At 58.1% G+C, this 21,430-nt stretch overlaps 1 protein-coding gene across 5 annotated transcripts; it reads right to left on the bottom strand.

Moving 5' to 3' along the window:
* Window positions 1–1,804: 1,804 nt before the first annotated feature.
* On the bottom strand, window positions 1,805–20,991 carry PLCD3 (phospholipase C delta 3). Of its 5 annotated transcripts, XM_023243642.2 has the most exons (16): window positions 20,716–20,840; window positions 19,812–19,974; window positions 11,328–11,489; window positions 10,981–11,209; window positions 10,563–10,692; window positions 9,397–9,625; window positions 8,739–8,940; window positions 8,413–8,557; window positions 6,934–7,086; window positions 5,147–5,281; window positions 4,893–5,055; window positions 4,070–4,186; window positions 3,305–3,471; window positions 2,929–3,064; window positions 2,704–2,853; window positions 1,805–2,524 (listed from the first exon to the last, which is right to left on the bottom strand). In XM_023243642.2, the coding sequence occupies exons 3-16, from the start codon at window positions 11,458–11,460 to the stop codon at window positions 2,436–2,438; spliced, it is 2,178 nt and encodes a 725-aa protein (XP_023099410.2). In that variant the 5' UTR covers window positions 11,461–11,489; window positions 19,812–19,974; window positions 20,716–20,840; the 3' UTR covers window positions 1,805–2,435. The 5 variants fall into 5 exon arrangements, with proteins under 5 accessions (XP_023099410.2, XP_023099408.2, XP_023099409.2 ...); XM_023243640.2 differs by lacking the exon at window positions 19,812–19,974 and having other exon boundaries at window positions 20,716–20,991; XM_023243641.2 differs by lacking the exon at window positions 19,812–19,974 and having other exon boundaries at window positions 4,893–5,043; window positions 20,716–20,990.
* Window positions 20,992–21,430: the final 439 nt, after the last annotated feature.

A 21,430-nucleotide genomic window follows, 5' to 3' on the forward strand; every position in this document is an offset into this window, starting at 1 on the left:
CATTCCCCCGTTCTCTTCCTCTGGAACTTTTCATCCATTCCCTGACCCTGTGCTGCTTTCAGGTGCCCTGTGGCTTGTGCCTCTGAATCCCTTCCCAGGGAATCTGGGCCCTGAGCTGCAACCTGAGAGGACACGGGACCTCCTCCCAGAGGACTCCTGACCCCTCCTAAACACCCTGTGTCTCTCCCCTCCCCCAGCAGGTCACGAGCACCTTCGTTCCCACCCTTAGATTTGGGCTGAGAATGGAGCCCTGTGGGTGGTCACCCAGGGACCTGAGTTACAAGTGATTTTGTTGCTTCCACCTCCCATAATCCATTCCCACCAAATTTCTTGCATTGAAGACTTGCCCTTTCAAGGCCGACTTCCTAGCTTTGGGGCTCTTACCCTAGCAGGAAACCCTCTTGCTAAGGGTTTGCTAACTTCTCTAAGACCTGCTAACTAAGGTCTTGCTAACTTCTATGCCAAGCTAACTTCTCTAACTAGACCTGCTAACTAAGGTCTTGCTAACTTCTATGCCAAGCCAGAGAAGAGAAGCAGGAATGGGGGACTCAGCCCAGGGTCCAGTGCTCACCTGACAATGGGACTCTCCACACAGGCTGTCACCACAGCTGGCCCTCTGGGGGACAGTCTAGGGATGGGATAGTTCTGACTGCTCTACATATGTGGACTCAGCCTCACCATGCCTCCCCCCGAGGCCTGCGGTTTGGCTTCCTGGCTTCCTACACCCTGAGAACCAGGTATCCAGGCTACTTGGTCTGTTCCTTCACAGTTCCTGGATAGGGAGGCTTGACCCCTCCAGGGGCTGAGCATCCTTTTAGACACGAATTCATCAGAACCAACACCACTGAGCATGAGAGCACAAGCGGGAGGGCAGGGGGAGGCTGTCACTTCTTGCATCAGGTCATGGGTCGCAGGAAAGTAGAGACTGCCCAGCCCTGGGTTCCACGGGGCCAATTCAGGCCCCGGCCCAGCGCCATCCCAAGCCAGGAACTGCCCTCAAGCTCTGTCCTGGTGCAGTGTGAGTGCTTTTGCCTGATGGAACCCGAAATGCCAGGGTTCCACACTGAAGCCCGGGAAGTCCCCTTTCTGGCCGGTTTTCTCTGAATTCTGCCATCTGGTGTCTCAGCACTACAAGCCCCCCCCCCCCCCCCCGGGGCATCCTAGAGCAGCCAGCTGGTTTCTAGGCCTTCATCTAAAAGGCTGGTTACCTGGTGGAAGGAGGGCCCCACGTCTCTGGGATTTGTCTACTGGACAGGGGCCTCGACGCAGTTGAACCCAGAAAGCAGAGGTCTGTCAGTCCTGTCTCCATCCCCTTTAGGGCCGTAACAGTTTTTCCCTGGCGGAAGTGCCCCCCCCCCCCCCGCTCCCTTCCCATTCAAGGCCCTTCAAGGTTGAGGGGCAAAGGAGCTTGTGAGTTGTCCCCAGTCTTGTGATGCTGGAAGCGGCTCTAAGCCAGGAGGAGGGGTCAGGCTATTTAGAGATGTGACACCTCCTCCACCCCTCCCACCCCCTCCCTGGCTGTTTTAGACAAATCCAAGCCCTGCTGGGGGAGGGGACCCAAGGGACTCTGCCCTCATCCCTCATGGGCCTATGGGTATGACCTCAGAGGGCTCAGGGTGCAGCAGTGGTAAACTTGCTTCTTTATAAAAAAAAATTTTTTTTTTAACATTTATTTATTTTTGAGAGAGAGCACGAGCAGAGGAGGGGCAGAGAAAGAGGGACACAGAATCTGAAGCAGGCTCTAGGCTCTGAGCTGTCAGCACAGAGCCCGATGAGGGGCTCAAACTCACAGACCGAGAGATGCTTAACTGACTGAGCCACCCAGGCGCCCGCACTTCTTTATTTTTTTAAACCAATATCTTGTTCCGTCTGCTCCAGGGCTCTTCTGTGGCACAAGTTGAAACCTACTCCCAGGTTTCCTCGGCTTTCCCTTCTTAAGACGGGAAGGGAGCTCAGGTTCAAGAGCTTGAGGGAGGAGCCCAGGAAAGCCTAGCCAGGGGAGGGCCTTCAGGGGCACTAAGGCCTGGCGTGGGCTGGGGGACAAGGAGGGGGCCGGACACTCTGGGAGAAGGAGGCTGGGATGGCCTCCCCCTAGGGGGGAGAGGAAGGAGTTCAAGGCTCATGTGTCTTCCTCAAATCTGGCAACGACATGCCTCTCTCTTCACGAGCCACGACGAGGGAGTGGGCCGAGAATCCAAGGAGTGGGGGCCATCTCAAGGCTCCAGGGTTGTAGGAGAAAGCGCTGATGCCTGTTCTCAGGAGGGGCCAAGGCCACCCCCCCGAGCACCCAGTTGAGACTGGAGTCTAGCCAGTGGGCAGGGCGAGCAGGCTGGAGGGGCTGGTCCTCCCACCACCCCTCTACTGCAGAGGAGAGAGCCTCCGCCACGGGGTGTAGACTGGCACCCGAGGAACCCCAGGGTGGGTCAGTCCGGCTCTCAGAAGCGCTGGATGCGGATGTGGACGAAGAGTGTGGCTGGTGACAGTGAGGCCCCGTCCTTGGAAAGCAGGTGGATGTGGCGGTACCCTGTGGGGAGGGGGACATGCCTCAGGTTCTCTGTCCCCGACCCCACCAGGCCTGGGCCGTGGGCTCACGGACCACATCCCACCCCTGGGCTCGGGGGGCAAGCTCTCAGAGGGGATGCAAAGCCCAGGTGAACAGGGCCTTGGAGGCCCAGACCCCCATCCCTGTCCGTCCCCACCAACCTTGCTTCAGGCTGTTGAGAGGCAGTGTAAACTGGCCCACAAAGTCATTGGGGGAGGTGGTGTCATAATCTTCTACCACGAACCGGACCAGGACCAGCTCTGGAGCCCGCAGCTGGAACTGCAGGGTCTGCCCCCAGCGGGGGTTGAAGCCTAGGGTGCAGGCCTGGCAGTCAGGAGCCAGCTGGCCCCCAGGCCCACCCTCCTCCCCCCGGCAGGCCCACCCACCATTGTTGAGCACGTAGTTGGTCTCCTTTCGGGCACAGTCTGCGGGCACCCCGTGGATCTCGACACGCACCAGGGGGTCCACGATGGAGTTTGGCTTCTCGGTGTTCAGCTTGGGCAGCTGCTGCGCAGTCAGAACCTGAAGGGGATGAAGGGGAGCTTCGGTCCAGCCCCCTGCCCCCCGCCAGGGCCCATGGCTGCCTGCCCCCTCTGTTAGGGTGGGAAGCCCCTTGCCCTCGGCACTCACCCTGAGCCTCCCCGCATGGGACTGAGACTCAGACCGCCCTCACACCAAGCCGTTCGGGCCGGCGCCCTGCAGACTAGGACCTCTCCAGAACCAGCTGGGACCCCAGAGTAGGGCTTGGTCCAGGCTGCTGACCTGGATGGTGAGAGTAGTTCTGGGGGGTCCAGGACACTCAGGGTCAAAAGTTGTGTCGGGCTGTCGCAGGCAGGCAGGTTTCAGGATGTAGCCGCACTGCCCGTTGATGAGGAAGCGGCCAGCATTGAGGTCCATCTCGTAGCCTGGTGTCTGGAAGTTCAAGGCCACTGTGGACACAGCAGGGTCAGGGCAGGGGCTCTTAGTGGCCCTCCTCTCACTGCTCAGTTTCAGGGTCTCACAACCCACTCCCATCGTGGCTTAGGGGTGCATCATAGCAGCCAAGGGTCCCAGCCCCCGTTGTCACCGGCCCTTTATCCCTGGTATCTCCCACGGCCAGAGGGTTGGGCTGGGCATAGGCCTGGGCCAGGGCTGGGCCCAAGGAAACCTTGGGTTTCTGTATCTCCATTTCTGCCCTCAAGGGGACCATATCCCCCTCCTTTGCTCCTTTGTTGGGGCTCAGCCTCCAGAGCCCACTCTTGTCAGTGTTGACTTAGTGGGACTGACAGGTGTGTGTGTGTGGGGGGGACACATGGGAATGGAGGTTTTTAACTTTTGCCTTCATGAAAAATGTGAGACTTTACACTGTCAGGAAGAAATGTGTCTGATTTGTGTTTCCCCACCTACTTTCCTGACAATTATTTTAATAACTGTTATTACCAAGAAAACACATTTTTCCACCTTCTGAAAAGCTGTATGGCCCCATCACTGCCTGGGCCTCTCATGGTTCCCTGGAGGCCACTCCCTGCTCCTGCTGCCCCCACTCACCAAGCTGACAGCCTGAGTTCCACATCTCCTGGGGGCTGTAGTTGGCGGAGTTCATCCGCAGCCCCAGTGGGTAGACACGGGTCAGTTGTCGGGTATTGTGCCTGACGAAGCTGTTCCCTGGGGGAGGAAGTCGGCGCAGGATTGTGATGGCCCCTGGGGTGTCCCTCACCCAGCACCAGGGCCTGTAACCTCCCCAGCCCCAACCGCAGGGACAAGCTGGGAACAGAGGCTGAACTACCCCCACCCCGCCGGCTCCCCCTGCCCCAGGGCTGAGAGGACCTCCCAGAGGAGGCTACCGAAACCCAGAGAGAGCCAAGGACCCCTCCCACAACGCAGCACTGCATCCCAGCCCCAATCCCCCAACTCAATGCCTGGAACGCGGGGCCCCAGGCTGACAACCCGGCTCTCATCCCGCCTTGGAGGGGTCTGGGGTGTTCGCAGGCATCACCTGCTCTGGAATTCTCTCTCCTGTCCGCACACCCGCTGTGGGACTCCCCCAGCCCCCACCACGGCCCACTGATCACCCTGCACCATTATCCCTGCCTGTGTCTGGCCCTGCCACCAAGCTTGAGCCCAGTAAAGGCAGGCAGCAGCCTCCCTCCTCCCTGGGCCCTCTTCCCTCCATTCATGCTGGCCCCGGTGCTGCCCACGTGCTGGGTGCTTGTTCCCCGAGCCCCGATCTGGGGGCCTCCTGACCCCTTCACTGCCCTGGAGGCCCTCTCAATCTCCTTTCCAGACACCAACTTCAGGGTACCCCCCACCAGGAGCCTGCAGGCCTCCACGGGGCCTCCTGCCCCCAGATGCCCCACGTCCCAACTCCTACCTGCCTCTCGGATGAGCTTCTTGGCCTTGCGCTCACTGAGGGAGCTGACCTGGCAGGGCTGGGGTGGGACCGGGTTGGGGCGCAGGGTCCGCAGGCGGGTGGCACAGCAGTACACGGCCAGGGCCGACAGCTCAGGGGAGATCTGCTTGGCCTGGGAGATGAGCTTCAGGGCAGGGTTCCGGCCCCCCTGTCCTTCCCCTCCCCATGCAGCCCCTCCCTGCCCAGGCCAGGCCGGCCCAGCCAGGCCCACTCACCCGCCGCCTCTGTTCTGTGGCCTCTGCCTCTTCTTCCTCTTCGTCTTCCTCCTCCTGGTCGGACAGAATTCGACCGTCCTCGCTCCGAGCAACTGGCAGCTTCTTCCCCTTCACCAGGACCCGGCCCTTCAGCTGCTGGAGAGGCCAGTATGGAAGGATGATGCCCTCTTGCCCCTAGGTCAGCCATTCAACCCCCACTATGTGAGGGGCTGACTGGGGGTGGGGAGCAGGAAAGAACATAAGTGATGTTTCTAATAGGGAAAAATGGGCAACGACGTATAGACCCATCATCATGGGACTGGCTAGTGACATCCCTCCAAACAGAAGACCACACGGCAGCCCTTACAATGGTTGAGGCAGCTCAAGACTGAAAGAGAAGGTGCCCTCTTCAGAAAATATCTCACATGAAAGAAGTAACTATAGAACACGAACACGTAATCATATGATCTTCTCTGTGTAACATTTGAAAGGTAGCTATGTACATAGGTATATACACATGGGAAAGTTCTGGAAAGACAGACGAGAAACTTAAAGATGGTTACTTCCTGTGAAATTGGACAGGGGCAGAGAAAAACCCATTTTTCATTGTATATACTTTTGTACAGCTCGATTTTTTTTTTAATTTTTTTTTTCAACGTTTATTTATTTTTGGGACAGAGAGAGACAGAGCATGAACGGGGGAGGGGCAGAGAGAGAGGGAGACACAGAATGGGAAACAGGCTCAAGGCTCTGAGCCATCAGCCCAGAGCCCGACGCGGGGCTCGAACCCACGGACCGCGAGATCGTGACCTGGCTGAAGTCGGACGCTTAACCAACTGCGCCACCCAGGCGCCCCCAGCTCGATTTTTTTAACCATGTTTCATGCTAATAAAAAAATCAAATCTCTCTCTCTCTCTCTCTCTCTCTCACACACACACACACACACACACACACACACACACAAAGGTGAATCAACATTCTCTGCATATTTGGATCGCGAGGAGGAGGAGAGTTTTCTCAAGGAGCAGGGGAGAAAACACAAATGTCCTGAGGGGGCAGAAAAAAGGTTCTGGGGTTCGGGAGGAAAAACCACCTCAGGCCAGAGAGCTGAGGAAATTTCTAAGGCCACGGAAGAGGTGGTTTATCACTGAGCTAGAATTCTAAGCAGGGGCGGTGGGCAAGAGTAGATGGCTGGGGGGCGCCTGGGTGGCGCAGTCGGTTAAGTGTCCGACTTCAGCCAGGTCACGATCTCGCGGTCCGTGAGTTCGAGCCCCGCGTCAGGCTCTAGGCTGATGGCTCGGAGCCTGGAGCCTGTTTCCGATTCTGTGTCTCCCTCTCTCTCTGCCCCTCCCCCGTTCATGCTCTGTCTCTCTCTGTCCCAAAAATAAATAAAAAACGTTGAAAAAAAAAATTAAAAAGCCTTAAAAAAAAAAAAAGAGTAGATGGCTGGGAAGGGAGCTTCAGGTGGAGGGGACATGTCAACCAAGGTTTGGAGGTAGGAATGGCGGAGTCTGCAGGGACTCTGTAGGTAGGGAGGCAGAGTGGGGTGGGGGTGAGGGCATGGAAGGCACTGGGTGCCAGGTGAGGGGGTGGGGTGGCGGTGAGGTAGGGGTGGGGAAGGATGGAGGGGGGAAGCGTGACGAGACCTCGGGGTGGCAGATGGCCACTGAGCGCAGGGGCAGAGGAAGGCTGAGGCAGAGAGAAGTGAGGGGTCCTGACCCAGGGAGGTGGCACAGCAGTGGGGGGTGGTGGACAACAGCCGGGTCCCCGCCCCCTACCCAGCTGGGAGTCTGGGGGGCACTCACTACCTCTGGGGATGGCAACTCTTCGGGGTTCTGGGAGTCCAGCGCTTGTGTCACCAGCACGTCTCCCAGGATGGTGCGAAGATGGCGGGCCATGACAGCCTGCTGCTCCAGCCCGCAGTGGTTCTCAAGGGACAGGATGACAGGGTATGGGGACAGCTGGAGAGGGGGAGGGGGCAGCAGCTCAGAGCCACTTCCCCGTCCCCCTCCCAGGCCCCCCCCACTACACCTGGACCCCAACCCCCTTCAGGACAGGCAGGCACAGGCACACTGGGGGCTGAGGAGGTGGAATGTGGGACATACTCTGGGGCCAGTGTGTCCATGAGGGCACATCTCCGGTCTGTCATGGCTTTCCCTTTGGGAGGGAGATGTGCCCTCCACAGAGGGCAGATCTCCGGTCTCAGGGAAAGGGTGGTATGTCTGGGAAGCTGAGGGCAGCTGCAGAGATGGTTTTGCTTTATTTTTTATTATTTAAAAAAAATTTTTGTTAACGTTTATGTATTATTGAGAGACAGAGCGTGAACAGGGGAGGGGCAGAGAGAGAAGGAGACACAGAATCGGAAGTAGGATCCAGGCTCTGAGCTGTCAGCACAGAGCCCAAGGCGGGGCTCGAACTCACAAACTGCAAGATCATGACCTGAGCCGATGTCAGACACTTAACTGACTGAGCCACCCAGGCGCCCCAAGATGGTTTTGTTTTATAAATGCCCTTTATATGTTAATGACATTGACCATGTTTATGTTACAAACTTTTCCCCCCATGCCAGTCTTTTTTTTTTTTTTTTTCTTTTTAGGTTTACTTTTTTTAGTAACCTCTCTACCCAACATGGGGCTCGAATTCATGACCCTGAGATCAAGAGTTGCACGCTCTTCCCACTGAGCCAGCCAGGCACCCCCAAGCCCATCATTTTTGAGGGTAAGATCTGTGTATAGCTTGACATAAGTTACAATTTTATGCAGATTCCATGCCCAGCTTCTCTGTCATGGCTTTCCCTTTGGGAGTTAGGATTAAAATGTCCTCTCTTGGGGCGCCTGGGTGGCTCAGTCGGTTAAGCGTCTGACTCCTGGTTTTGGCTCAGGTCATGATCTCATGGTTTGCGAGTTTGAGCCCGGTGTTAGGCTCTGTGCTGCCCTGCGGAGCCTGGTTGGGATTTTCTCTCCCTCCCTCTCTCTCTGTCCCTGCCCCCTGCTTGTGCTCTTTCTCTCTCTCTCTCAAAATAAATTAAAAAAAAAAAAAAAAAAAAAAAGGTCCTTTTTACTCCTAAAGTTTTCTGCTAGACGTTTTGTGATTTTAACACATTTAATAAACATGAAAGTAGGGGAAGGGAGCCTCTCAGCTTTCTTCTACCCCACTGGCCAGCTGTCTCAGCAACACTTGGTGAGTGAGTGATTCTCTGGGCAAGGGGGTTTTTTCTGGAAGGACTGAGGATGGCTGGGGTCATCGGGAAGGCTCTGGGGCTGGGCATGGGGGTCCTCGGAGCTCACAGTGAAGGCGTGGTCACGCACAGCCTGGACCACATCTCGGAAGAGGATCTTAGAGGTGAGGGTGTGGCCGTGGTAGATGACGGGCTCCCCTCCTGGCCCCTCCCAGCAGTCTAGCTCCACACAGCGGCACCCCTGCGCAAAGGCCCTGTGGATAGACAGACGGACAGGCAAGGTGTCCTGTGGGTGCCACAGGGCACAGCAACCGGCAGACCGAGCCAGGTAGGCACCCCCCCTCCCCGCCGGAAGCCCACGGTGAGATTCGAGCCCCGTGTCACCCTCAAGCTGGGCTCCCAGATGTGTTCACCCCACCATCCCTGCTATGGTACCTAACATAGGCCTCGGTGCTGCTGGGCCCCCCGATCTGAGAGTCAGTCAGATAGGTATTGTGCGAGGAGGAGATGAAGTAGTGGGAGAGGGGCTGGTCCATGTCCTGGAACACACATGTGTGGGCTGGGTCCAGAGCAGCCCCTTCGGGTGACAACAGGTACATCATGAAGCCATCCAGTGTCATCAGCTCATGCTGCTTGGCTGCGGGGATGGGCAGAAGAGAACGTCAGGCCACAGGGAGGAGCCCCACGTCTGGCCCCATGTGCCCCCAAAGCTCACTCTACTTAGTACTAATGAGCACCTATCTACAGACTGGACTCTACTCAAGCGATGCTACTGACTTCTTTGAAGTAATCTCTACACCCACCGTGGGGCTCGAAATCACAACCCCGAGATCGAGAGTGACATGTTCTACCGACTGAGCCAGCCCAGTGCCCCCTGAAGTCATGCCACTTCATCTTCAGCCAAACCCTGTGAGGAGGGTGCACTACTATGCCATTTTACAGATGTGGCAACTGAGTCTCCAGGAGGCGAGGTAGCCTGCCCAAGATGGCACCCACTGCCAGTAATCGCAGCGCACGCTTAGCTAGAAGCCCAGACCTGTCAGATGCCAAGACAGGGCCGTGTTGACCCCCACCCTGTCTGTCAGACCGCCACCTGTCTCATTGAGCTCATAGGTGTGGATGAGCTGCTGGGCACGGGCCAGCGTGGCGCCATCCTCGCCCTGGTCCTCCAGGAACTCCAACAGCTCAGGGGCGCTCAGCACGCGGTCCTCGCCGGAGTACCGATGGAAGATCTCCTCCAACTCGGGGCGTTTCAGCAGCCGCCTCAGAAATTCTTCAATCTCAGCCCCCTCCAGCCGCTCATTGTTGGAGTGGTCGCACTCCTAGAAGGCAGCAGGGAGGAGCTCAGAGGAGCGGGGGGGGGGGGGGGGGGGACATCCTGGGAAAGCTGGCCTGCATGGACACCTCTGTCACCTACAATGCTAGGAAGGCAGATGTCCCCCATTTCACAGGTAGAGAAACCGGGAGCTATCGAGGCTCTGGGTGTTGCTCAAGCTCACACAGCTGGTAAATTGCAGGGCTGGGATTCTAAGGAAGGTCGCTTGGGTTTATGCCTGTCCCGTATGCCCATGACCTACCCCCCCCAAAAATCCAGATGTGGGAGGAAAAGCAGTGGCCCAAGGGCAGGACGAGCCGTAATTCCCCCTCCCGTGCATGTACATTACCATCCTCACAGTCTCCAATTCACACCCAGGGTCAAAGGGCAACAAATAAGTGCGACTGCACGTGGAGCAGTCCACATGGAGCTGTGGGCCTCCGTGTACAGGGGCCATGGCTCTTCTGTCTTTCAGGGTCTCAGGCTGGTCACATAGGCGTCTGCCACGTGCCCTGGCTGGGCCATCGATTTGGAGCCCACCCCCGTGCACCCCTGTCTGTGCTCCCACATGTGGAGGGGCCACATGGGCCACGGCGGAGGAGGATGCGCGCGTGTGCCTGTGAGCTGACTCCTACTTGCACTCCCATGTGCAAGCCGTGCGTGGTCATCTGTGCAAAGGCTGCCTGCAGACTCCGAGCAATGAAAACTATAGCTCTGCTGCTTCCTTTGGAGGTATGGGAGGACCCTCCCTGCCCGGCGCCCCGCCCCTCCTCCAGCTCTGCCTGAGGGTGAGGAATGTTCTGGGCCGGTACTCCCATCCTGGCCCAGCCGCCTCGGCGGAGGGTAAAAGGCTAACTAGGCCCAGATGGAGCCTTCCCACAGGGAGAGGCCACTCTATCCACAAAGGATGGTGACTCAAAGGTCAGAGTGCGGCAGGAGCCCACCTTAAAGAGGCGGTAGGCATACATGTCGTTCATGTCCACGTTGACCATTCTGAGCAGGCTCTTGATCTCCTTGAAGCTCATCTTACTGTCCTGGTTCGAGTCGGCCCGGTGCAGATAGGAGTGGATCCAGGTGTGGGTGCTCAGGAAATACCAGCAACAGCCTGGGCACCGCCCCCAGCCAACCTGTTACCTGACAGGGTCGCCACCACTGCCTGGCTCTGGGGACTCCCGGGTCTAGGGGCTGTACTTCCCCTCAGCCTGGGGACTCCCTCCCTACACGGGGCCAGGACCGAGCTTCCCAGAGACGGAGGCGGCGTCACCAGCCTCTGTTCTGAAGACTAGGGGCCCCGGGCTCAGCCCACGGGGTCCCCAGACACGTCTCCCCCCTCCCCCACGCCCGGCCCCCGGGGCAGGATATTGATCGAGGCGCTCGCGCTGGCTCATGGCGTCGAGGCGCGCGCGCAGCTTGGCCAGACCGCGCACCCAGCGCTGCGCCTCCTCCGGGGTGGCCGCCGCCAGGTCCAGGTTCTTGCGGCGGCCCTTGAAGGCGATGGTGAGGCAGCGCGCCGGCGGGAAGGCGCCCCCGAAGCGTCGCAGGCCCTCGGACTGGTGGCCCTCGCGGACCGCCTCGATGTGCTGCACGAAGACTGCGGGAGGGCGAGGAAGGGGAGGGGGTGGGGAGGACGGGGCACGCGCAGCCGGGTCAGGGCGGCGGGACCCGGCCGCTGTCCCCAGCCCGCCCCGCGGCCGCGCGCCCCGGCTCACAGATGTGCTGCGACGGCGCGCGCGGGATGCGCCGCTGGAACCACACGCTCAGGCCGTCCTCCTGCAGCCGGTACAGCCGCTCCTTGTGCCACGTCCGTGAGCGGATCTTGCAGAGCCGGGAGCCCCGCAGCATGGCGCGCACGTCCTCGTCCTCCGTCAGGCCTGCGCGGGAGAGAGGCCGGAGGACGTCGGGGCCCGGCCTCGCCCTCGCTCCCTCCACCCTCGTCCCGGCTGGCAGCCGGCCTGCCTTCCTGCGCCTGGAGCCTTGCAAGTCCTCACAGGCCCCTCTTCCTCTCCTTAGCGTAACTCGTCCCCAGTGGTGGGTTTGGCTATAGTCTCTTCCGCCCCAGGAACTCGCTGGCTTGGTGTGTCCCACCCAGCCGCCCTGGGGAGGGTGCCCGTACCTCCACCAAGCAGCTGCCTCCGGAGGCCCTCAGAGCAGAGCAAGCCCTCAGGCAGCGCCTGGGACTCAGGCCTCCCTAAAGGTCACCCTTTCTGCCACTCCCTTCCATCCGGGCCTCCAGACTTCAAGACCAGAATCTGCCACCAGCAACCTTTTCCCTTGACGTGAAACCCTGACCATCAAAAAGGTAGTCTCACTATCTAACTCAGATCTCTCTTGCTGCCGCCCAAGCTGCTCACCTCTGCTGTCCCCCCCAAGACCAGGGAGGACAGCAGAGGCCACCCTAGCTCCACGGTCATAGGCCAAGGACTCCAGGACCAGCCCTGCCCTGCCCAGCCTGCAGCCTCTTTGCATCCATCCTCTTTGTGTCCAGCTGAAAGCATGGTCTGTGCCACTTGGTAGTCCCCCTCGCCCAGCCATTGTCCCAATCCCACCTAACCCCGCACGTGCTCTCCACAGTGTCCGCTTTCCTTAATGAGAAGAAATGCTTACAGAACATGTACTGCACGCCTGCCCCAACTCATGCATTCACTCGGGAGAAAACAAGTATAGAGAAGTTTAAGTGACTTGCCAGAATTCCAAGGCTACGAAGGAAGGGGTGGAAGCAGGCCTCGAACCCTGGAGGTCAAGTTCCAGCACCTTTGCCCATGGCCACGACACTGAATCCCTCTGCTCCTCTGCCCCTTCTCCTTGCTATCATGGGCACCGGGGGTGGGGGGAGCAGAACTCAAATTCAAGGGTCCAGGGAGGCGAATCCCACCTCTGTCACTTCCGAGGTACACAGCCTGGGTGGCAGTAACCTGAGACTGCTCTAAGCCTCATGTTCTCTGTGCACAGAATGAAGGCCACAGTAGTACCTCCTGCAAAATCCAAACTTCAGTCAAGATGCTGCCCTGCTCTGATTTGTCTCATTAGAGGTCAATACCAAGGGTTTACGAGCCAGGGGACAACAGAAAGAGTGGGAATCCGGCATACTGGAAGGAGGAGGGCAGCCAGGAATGGATGAGGGCCCAGAGTTTCCAGAGAACAGGAAGCTGGATTTCTATGGGAAGCCTCCAGATTTTTCAGCGCTGGCAACCAAATCAAATTGAAACAAAAAACCCCCTAAAACACCACGGTATGGGCCAAATGAACAGGACAGTGGGCCTCTCTTCCTCCCTTTATTTTATTTTAATTTTTTTAACATTTATTTATTTTTGAGAGACGGAGCGAGACAGAGCATGAGTGGGAGAGGGGCAGAGAGAGGTGAGTACACAGAATCCAAAGCAGGCTCCAGGCTCTGAGCTGTCAGCACAGAGCCTGACGTGGGGCTCGAACCCGCAAACCACGAGATCATGACCTGAGCCGAAGTCGGACGCTCAACCGACTGAGCCACCTAGGCGCCCCCCTCCCTTTATCTTATCAAGTCCCCAATACTGGCTTTGGCTCTAGGCTTTGTGGCACCAAGACCCCTGCTTGTTGTAAACTCTGGCCTGTGGAACCAAGTCTACATCCCAGGACATTCCTCTCTCATTCTCTTGGAACCTTTGTAGGATCCTTCTTGCTTCTCTTCTTCACACAGGAGTCCTTCAGGGACCAGCTCAGACACCATCTCCTCCAGGGAGCCTTCCTTGGTTTGTCCTCAAATGGGCATTCTCCCTCCCTGATCACCAACAGCACTTTTTACTTAAACTGAAACAAACACCCCACCTAAATTGTAATTTCGGTCAACGTTAATAAACCCAAGGACAGGGATGAAGTCTCATATCTGCACTACAGTGCTCATCCCAGAGCCAGACTCACAGCCAGTGTTTTGATAGGGGAGGCAGATGTACCAGCAATTGGGGGAACTAAATTTATTCTGCCCCCTGCCCTACCCTATCTGTCCTTTCCTTATGGGCCAGGGTTTCTGAACCCTGGCTGTGATCAGAATCAGCTGGAGGGGTTTGCAAAACCCACAGCCCAGAGACTCTTGTCTGGCAGGTGTGGGTTGGGACTTGGGTATCTATGTTTAAAAACCTATCCTGTGACTTTGAGGGTGACTATGACTGAGAATCACGGCCTCAGGGCCAGGAGGAGAAACCTACCATCCAGAGGAGCCTATAGTCCCCCCTTGGGTTAGCCTGTGGCCCTAATGGCTCTCAGGATTTAGACGAGCCCCCTGGGTCAGTGCCCATTTGGTGCCTAGCTAGGAAAGCTGTCCTTTCCAGACAAGGAGCTAGAATGTGGCAGGCACCAAGCCAAGAGACTCACCAGACCCTCAGCCCCCTACACCCACATCTGGGCAGCTTCTGAATTCCTTCAGCCTGAGAAGCAATGGATTGGGGGGCAGGACGTTCAGCAGAACCTGTAATGCCACAGCAACCAAGCCTGCCCCTCCTCTACCTCCTCTCAGTGGGAGAGGAACCCCTATTCCCCTGACAACCAGGCTCTGCAGCTGGGGCCACCTCCCCTGACCCCGCCATCCCTCTGATGCCAAGCCCATAGTTGGGGAGGGTGGGGAGAAGGGGGACTGGTGAATGACTAAGGCCGGAAATGGAGGTGAGTCACTGAGGGCCTGCTTTGTCCTGAGTCTTCCGCAAACAAAACATCGCAAAGGGGAGCCTGAACTTCTGATCAGCCCTCCACTGGGACAGGTTCCCACGTTGAGAGGGCCCTTGCTCCTGACCTTCCTCCCCGGATCCCCAGGAGCCTGTTGGGGGAAAGGGTGACGTTCCAGTCTGCCTGCCCAACTGGCACTGGCCCCTGGACCACACTGCTCCTTGGACCACACTGCCCCCGCCACCCCCACATCCAATGGAAAAGCCAAACAGAATGGGAGTTCAATGCCAGGCCAAGCCAGGTGCTGAGTCCCTGGGTAGGTGACATTATTTCCCCATTGCTTGAGCTTCTGACCCCTGAGAGAGTGAGAGGATTAGGGTGCCAGACAGGAAGGGCAGGACCAACGGAGGTAAGGGGGTGAGGTCAGGCCTCGGGCAGTGAAGCTAGGAGGCACCTGGCTCTCTGCCCAGGCACCCAGTAAACATTTATAGGTCCTGCCAGGCCCCAAACACACAGATGTTTCCTCAACCTCATTCCTACCTGCTTGGAGCAGGTGTGCATCCTGTCTGCCTCTTGTGGTTTCCGTGGGTTATCTATCTAAACATCTCTGCCTTGAACCTGGAGCTGGGCTGGGCCAGTGCTGTGGCCACCTTGACTGAACAGATGGAGTAATAATCATGAAACAACAGCACTAAAAATGATGAACAACAGTCAAAAGATAGAAACAACCCAGAGGTCCGTCAACAGATGAATGGATAAGCAAAACGTGGTACAGACAGACAGTAGAATATTATTCGGCCATAGAAAGGGGGAAATCTGGGGCGCCTGGGTGGCGAAGTCGGTTAAGCGTCCGACTTCAGCCAGGTCACGATCTCGCGGTCCATGAGTTCGAGCCCCGCGTCCGGCTCTGGGCTGATGGCTCAGAGCCTGGAGCCTGTTTCCGATTCTGTGTCTCCCTCTCTCTCTGCCCCTCCCCCGTTCATGCTCTGTCTCTCTCTGTCCCAAAAATAAATAAATGTTGAAAAAAAAAAAAAAAAAAGAAAGGGGGAAATCTGGTCTCACCCTGCAGCCGTAAAAGGACAGTATATGATTCCACTTATATGTGGTACCTAGAGTAGCCAAATTCATAGAAATGGATTATATGTCACATATCCCTCAATAAAAAAAAAAAAAAATTCAGAGACAGAACGTAATTAGAGGTTACTAAGGCCTAGGGGAAGGGAAGAGGGGGGAAATTACTGGTTAACGGCTAGAGTTTTTGTTTAGGGTAATGGAAACATTTTGGAACTAGCCCAACACTGTGAATGCATAACATTGCGAATATAATTAATGCCACTGAATTAGCCACTTCAAAATGGTCAAAGTGGCCAACTTTATTATATATTTTTTGCCACAGTTAAAAAAAAATAACAACGCAATATGCCAGAAACCATTGTATACTTTGAAGGGGTGAATTGTATGATATGTGAATTAATATCTCAATAAAGCTGTTCAAGGGGCACAGAGCAGTTAACTTATCCAGGGTCCTGGGGCGGCAGGTGGTGGAACCAGGATGGATTGAGAGTTGGGGGGTACCTAACCCCCTGAAGGGCTGTGTGTGGCTGGAATGAGCTAATGCACATTGTGCACTCAGTTTAGGGCCCGGCCTACAGTAGGCACTCGATAAATTATAATAAAGGAAAGCGAGGCAGTGGCCCTGGAGGGAAGAGGGAGCCAGGTATTCCCATAAGTCTGTCCTTGTCAGTCTCATGGCCTCCAGATGGGCCCTTCTCCAGCCTCGTTCAGTGTTGTCAGTGGGGCTCAGACACCTTCTCTAGGCCAACCGCTCATCTCAGCCCTCAGAGACGGGCCACGGGGAGGTGAGGAATGGACAGGCCCAGTGTCCCAACTATCACCTTCAGCCCGGGCGGTTTGGTCTGTGTGTGGTCTGAGGCCTGAGCAGTTCTGGGTCAGCGGCCAAGGTCGAGGGCGGGAAACTGTCTCAGTGGCAGAGCTGGAAGGGGCCATGGGAAAGTCAAGTCCATCTCTGATCCTTAATGTCCCTTTTTCATAGATGGGCCACTGGAATTATGAGAGGGTAAGCTGGGTATGCGGACAGGGTAAGTTGTGTATGCGGACAACAGTGTGGGTTACCCAAGGCAAGGGGGGATGCAGGGGCAGTGCAGTGGGTGGGCAGGGGCCAGGGCAGACCAGCAGTGAGGGTGAGGATGGGGCTGCTGTGTGGCTACAGGGTGTGTAGATAAGAGGGGTAATAGGTAGGCAGCAGGGTGTGAAAAGGGTAGGTCTGCAGCAAAGGTGTAGGTTGGTGTGTGCATATAGGGTGTGTGTGTGTGTGTGTGTGTGTGCGTGCGTGTGTGTGTGTGTACGCGTGCTTGCTCCAGTGCACACACAGGAAGGGTACACGGGGCTCCAGCAGGAATGTGAGACATGCAGGGAACAGCAAAGGCCGACAGCTTCATGCCAAGTGGGGGAGGAGAGGAAGAGAAGCTTTTCCTGGTGGCTCTGGGAGGGAGTATCCAAGGCGAGGGGTCCCAAACATCTTCCCGCCCTAATCCTCGGGCCAGCAGGCAGCCCCAGCTCTTCAGGTATCAAGCGTGTCCCCCTGGCCTGGGCTGGCTGCCACACCTGGGGCCAGAGCCCGGTGGAGCTCAGCGCCAGAGTCCATAACATTCCTGGGAGAGTCAACAAAGTCAGGAAAGGCAGGCAGTGCTTTCCCAGTCCCTGGCTAGACGCAGTGCGGCAAAGGTGGCGGCACCCTTCCCGGCAAGGCCAGAACGAGCATGAAGCCCATTTGGGGGCAGAGGTCGTAGGAGGGGGCACAGCATGCCCCCCGGCTCAGACAGAACGGGCCGGGGCCCAGGCCCCACCCCCACCCCCCGCCAGGCCAGGCACCTGCCAGGACCCCCAGCAGCCAGATCCACCCACGGCAGCCCCACTCACCCTGCAGAAGACGTCCTGGGCAGGCCATGGGGAGAGCCCCCTCTTGCCCCTGTGGCAACCAGTGGTGCGTGCAGGCTGGGGAGGAAAGGGAGCAGGATTCTGCCCACTCAGTGCTCTGCTTGCTGGGAGGATTAGGGGCAGGGCGGGGCATCAGGGGCACAGGCACAGACAGGGGCTCTGGGGAGACAGCGTTGTCAAGATAAAATTCAGGGTGCCCAGTTAACATTCGAATTTCAGATGAACAACGAGTCATGTTTCAGTATAAGTTTGTCCCAAATCATTTGTTTGTTTATTTGGAATTCACATTTAACGGAGCATCCTGTATTTTATTTGGCAAGCCTATGAGGACACCTCTAGAGGCTGGCAGGGCCTCTGTGGGGGATGGGAGTAGCAGGCCATCTCCAGGCATCAATCCCTCACTCATTCACTTAGACTCTGTGCCAGGCGCCTGGGTTCAAATCCTCTCGCAGCTACTTCCCAGCTTTGAACTTCTCTGAAACTCAGTTTCTCACTTGTAAAATGAGGCTCAAGGTACCACAAACCTCAGACAATTGTGGGCATTACATGAGCTAATATGTGAAAAGCGCGCTCGGCATAGTGTTATAAATGTGTTAATTAGTATTCATTAATTCTGGCAGTAAAGAGCCACCATCGAAAACTAGGCTTTGGCGGCTGCCTCTCAGCCCTGTGGGCCTTGGCTGGTGACTTCACCCTCTCCACCGGGTCTGCACCAGTGAGGACAGCTGCGACACCTTTCCCCCTCCCGCCCTGCCCCCACCCCCCGGGGTGCCAAGGATTAAGTAGGTTCTGGACTGATGCAAGCTCAGCACTATGTCTGGCCTCACTGAACTCAAGCTCTCTCCAGCTATTCTCTGGCTTCCTGGGGACAGGCTAAGCCCGCAGCACCCCCGACGGGGGGGGGGGGGGGGGGACCGGAGAAGGACCCCAGGCTCCACAGATGATTCGCACTCAGTGTGGGAGTGGTGTTCCCCCCGATGGCCTGAAAAGCCCTTTCTTTTCCTTGGGCCTCTTGGAGCCTTCGACCTCCAGGCCACTCCCTGCCCTGGTCTCTTGAGGGGACCTGAAATCAAATCTGTTCTCTGTTAGCCTAAGGGGTGTGGCCACAGGGGGCCATCCTGGGAGGAGCTGGGGTTGCTGTGAGAGGGGAAGCTACCTAGGTGCTGGGCCTAGGCCTTGATGGCCCGAAGGGCCAGGCCCCAGGACACCTGGGTGTGGTCTCCACCCTGTCCCTGGAGTCAGTAAGGCCCAGGGAAGCTGCATTCCCCAGAAACTGGACATTCCTTTCTTGGCAGTCACTCAGCAGGACAGGGCAGTGGTGGGAAGGGAGGACGGCCCAGGTGACATTCTGACACCCACATAGTTCCTGATGGTGTCACGGTGGGGGATGCCGTGAGCTCCCGTGCCCCTTTACTCAGCCAGTGAGCGCTGAGTCCCGGGCTCGGCGGTAATGATTTGTCTTCAAGTGTCTCTTGCTACTAAACTGTGTGCTCCCCGAGGGCTGAGCGCTGTGCTATTCATCTCTGGCGCCCTGGCCCCTGGCACAGCGCCCGTGGCACACTGATAGGGCTAAGCAGATATGTGTGGAATGAAGAAGCAGGCAGGTATGCAGGGGCATCACCCCAGCCCTCCCAGCAGCCACAGCCCCTGCGGTGGCTGACTCCTGGAACTGCTTCTCTGGCCCAATGCCAGCCCTGGACGTCTCGGTGGCACCTCACCTCCCCACGGCCACCCTCCTCTCGCCAAGGCACCACTGCTCCTCAGCCCAAAGAATGACACTGCCATTCACCGGAGACACCTTTCAGATCCCACCGACTGCAGAGTCCAGCCCAGTCCAACCCCTAGGTGGTTCTGGAATCACATCCGGGCTGCACCGGCCCAAGTCTGAGCACCACCATGGCTTGACCAACTGATTCCCCAGCCTTCCTCCTCTGGGTCTCCCCGATTCCCCCCTACCTATGTACAACATGCCCCTGCTCTGCACAAGCCCTTCCTCCTGCCTGAGGCCCTCTGGGGGCTCCTACTGGCCTTTTAAGGAGGGGCCTTGAGGACACGGCCCCCACCTGCCTCTCCCCTGGGCCTCCCTCCGGCTCTGGGGTGCCGCCGGGGCTCTGGCTGGCTCCCCAGCATCTGACTTCCCTCTCCCTTCCTAGCCTTATTTCTTTGCTTCATTGTCTGGCCTCCTTGCCGAAGGGCCAGAACTGTGTCTATCTTGTTTGTTGCTGAATTCCAGGACAGAGCATACCGTAGGCATCCAATAAATGTCTGCTGAATGCATGAATGATTGGACAGGAGGGCAAAGATCACGTGTCTTAGTCTCCTTAAGGAGAGTGTCAGGCTCTCTCAGACATAGTCAACGCTCTCAATCAATTCCGATCGAATGAGTGACAGGAGGTAGAGTAAAAACAAGTGGGGGCAGTATCTAAGAGAAGGCAAGACGGGCAACTGGCACCCCTGATTCACACTGATCTCTTGGGCAGCCCTGCCCTGTTCCCCCAGCCCCACACCCCACCTCTCCATCATTAACTATTTACTAACAGCCCTTCCAACACACCACTTCAGTTTCGTGGTGCTTTACATTTTTATAAAATATACACACACACCTCATTCAAGCCACTCAACCAGCCAGTCGGTCACACTTTGCTCAGACTCTGAGAGGGTCGCAGGGGCAGCGTGGCTGGGCACAGCCACCATGCCAGCCTTTGCCCTTAGCAAGCTGTGGGGTCATTGGCAAATTCTTCGCCTTCTCCGAATCGGTTTTCTCATCTGTGAAAGGGGAATTATACCGGGTACCTCTCAGGAGGGTGAGGAAAATTGAATGATGCCACCGATGTAACTACCCGGGGCCAGGCCAGTCTCTGGGAGATGCTTAATAAGCCACAGTCACATTTCTTCCCTGCAGTGACTTCCCCCAAACCTGAGCCGGGAACTCTGCCCTTCTGACTCCAAGGGCAGTATTCTCACCAGTTAGACCAGTCCTACCAGTGCTATGTGGCTGCTGCAACCCCTGTGGGGGCTGCAGGGTTGGAGGGCTGGCTTGAGAGGCCGGCCTCCCCCACAGCTCTCCTGCCTTCCTAAGGGCGGCCAAGAACCCGGGATGCCCGGGGGCGCCCGCAGACCCGAGACGGCATAGGGTGTTGGGGAGGCGAGTGAGGGACACCCCAAGCCTGTCTCTCCCACTCTATTCACCAGGTCCTCGGGGACACCCCCCCCCCCCCATCCGTGCCCAAACGCCCATTCCGGCACGCCCCGCGGGCGCCTCCTGGTGGGAAGCAAAGGCTACCCGGGCGCCTCGCTCTTCCCGGGAACGTCGGGTGACCCCAGGTATGACCATCCCCCCCCCCCCCCCGCCGGAACGGTGCTGGCATTCCAACCCTCGCCCGGCTCCACACAGCCCCTCGCAGCTGGGAAACCCGCGACGGCTCGCCCGCACACCCCGCCCCCCCCCCCCAAAACGGACCTCTGGGCAGTCGGCACCCACCCGAGCCGCCCCCGCCGGTCACTGACCCATCTTCTTCAGCGCCCGCAGCCCGGGCCTCTTGGTGTCGCCGTCCGGGGGTGCGAGCAGAAGGGGCGCCGCAACCTGGGCCGCCACCGGGGGCTCCTCGGGCCGCCGGCGGCAGCTCCTCCAGCGGCCGCACAGCATGGCTCGGTGGGGCCGGGGCCGGGCCCGGGGTCTGCGCGCGGGGACAGGGCAGCGGGGAGCGCCGCTCCGGCCCGGCCCCGGCTCTGCGCGCGGTCCCGAGCGGAGAAACTTAGCGGCGCCGGGAGGGAGTCGGGGGGAGGAGGTGTCGGGAGCAGGGAAAGAGGGAGGGACGAGGTCGCGAGAAGGAGGGACGGGGAGGGAAGGGGCGGAGCCGAGGACGGAGCGGGGGAGGCGTGGGGCGGTGGCGGGGAGCTGGGTGGCGACCCCAGGCCGGGAGGTGCCCCTTTGCGAGGTGTGGGAAGGGAAGGGGGCCGGCTCGCGTCCCCTCTTCCTGCCCGAGCCCCGGCTCTTGAGTCCGCCTCCCCATTCTCCTCCCAAATCCTCGGGTCCCGGCCGCACAGATGACGGGAGCCCCTGTTGGGGGGAGGGGGCGGCGGAGGAGGCGAGGATTGCTTTCTGGCACACTCTCCGTTCTCTGCACCCTGACTCGATGTGGACTCAGGACCCCTCCCTCTTCACCTGCCCCTTCCCGGTCCCTCAGGAGGCCTCAGAAGGGAGCCAGACTGGGGGCCAAAT

This window comes from Felis catus, chromosome E1 (genome assembly GCF_018350175.1).
Source record: "Felis catus isolate Fca126 chromosome E1, F.catus_Fca126_mat1.0, whole genome shotgun sequence".
Lineage (NCBI taxonomy): Eukaryota > Metazoa > Chordata > Mammalia > Carnivora > Felidae > Felis > Felis catus.

Excerpts from the sequence above, each read along its gene's own strand:
- PLCD3 (XM_023243640.2), bottom strand. The coding sequence starts at position 20,854 with ATGCTGTGCGGCCGCTGGAGGAGCTGCCGCCGGCGGCCCGAGGAGCCC. Across the intron at positions 8,941-9,396 it reads CTATGAGCTCAATGAGACAG|CCAAGCAGCATGAGCTGATG; the intron begins GTGGCGGTCTGA and ends CCATCCCCGCAG. Across the intron at positions 3,472-4,069 it reads GAACTCAGGCTGTCAGCTTG|TGGCCTTGAACTTCCAGACA; the intron begins GTGAGTGGGGGC and ends CTGTGTCCACAG.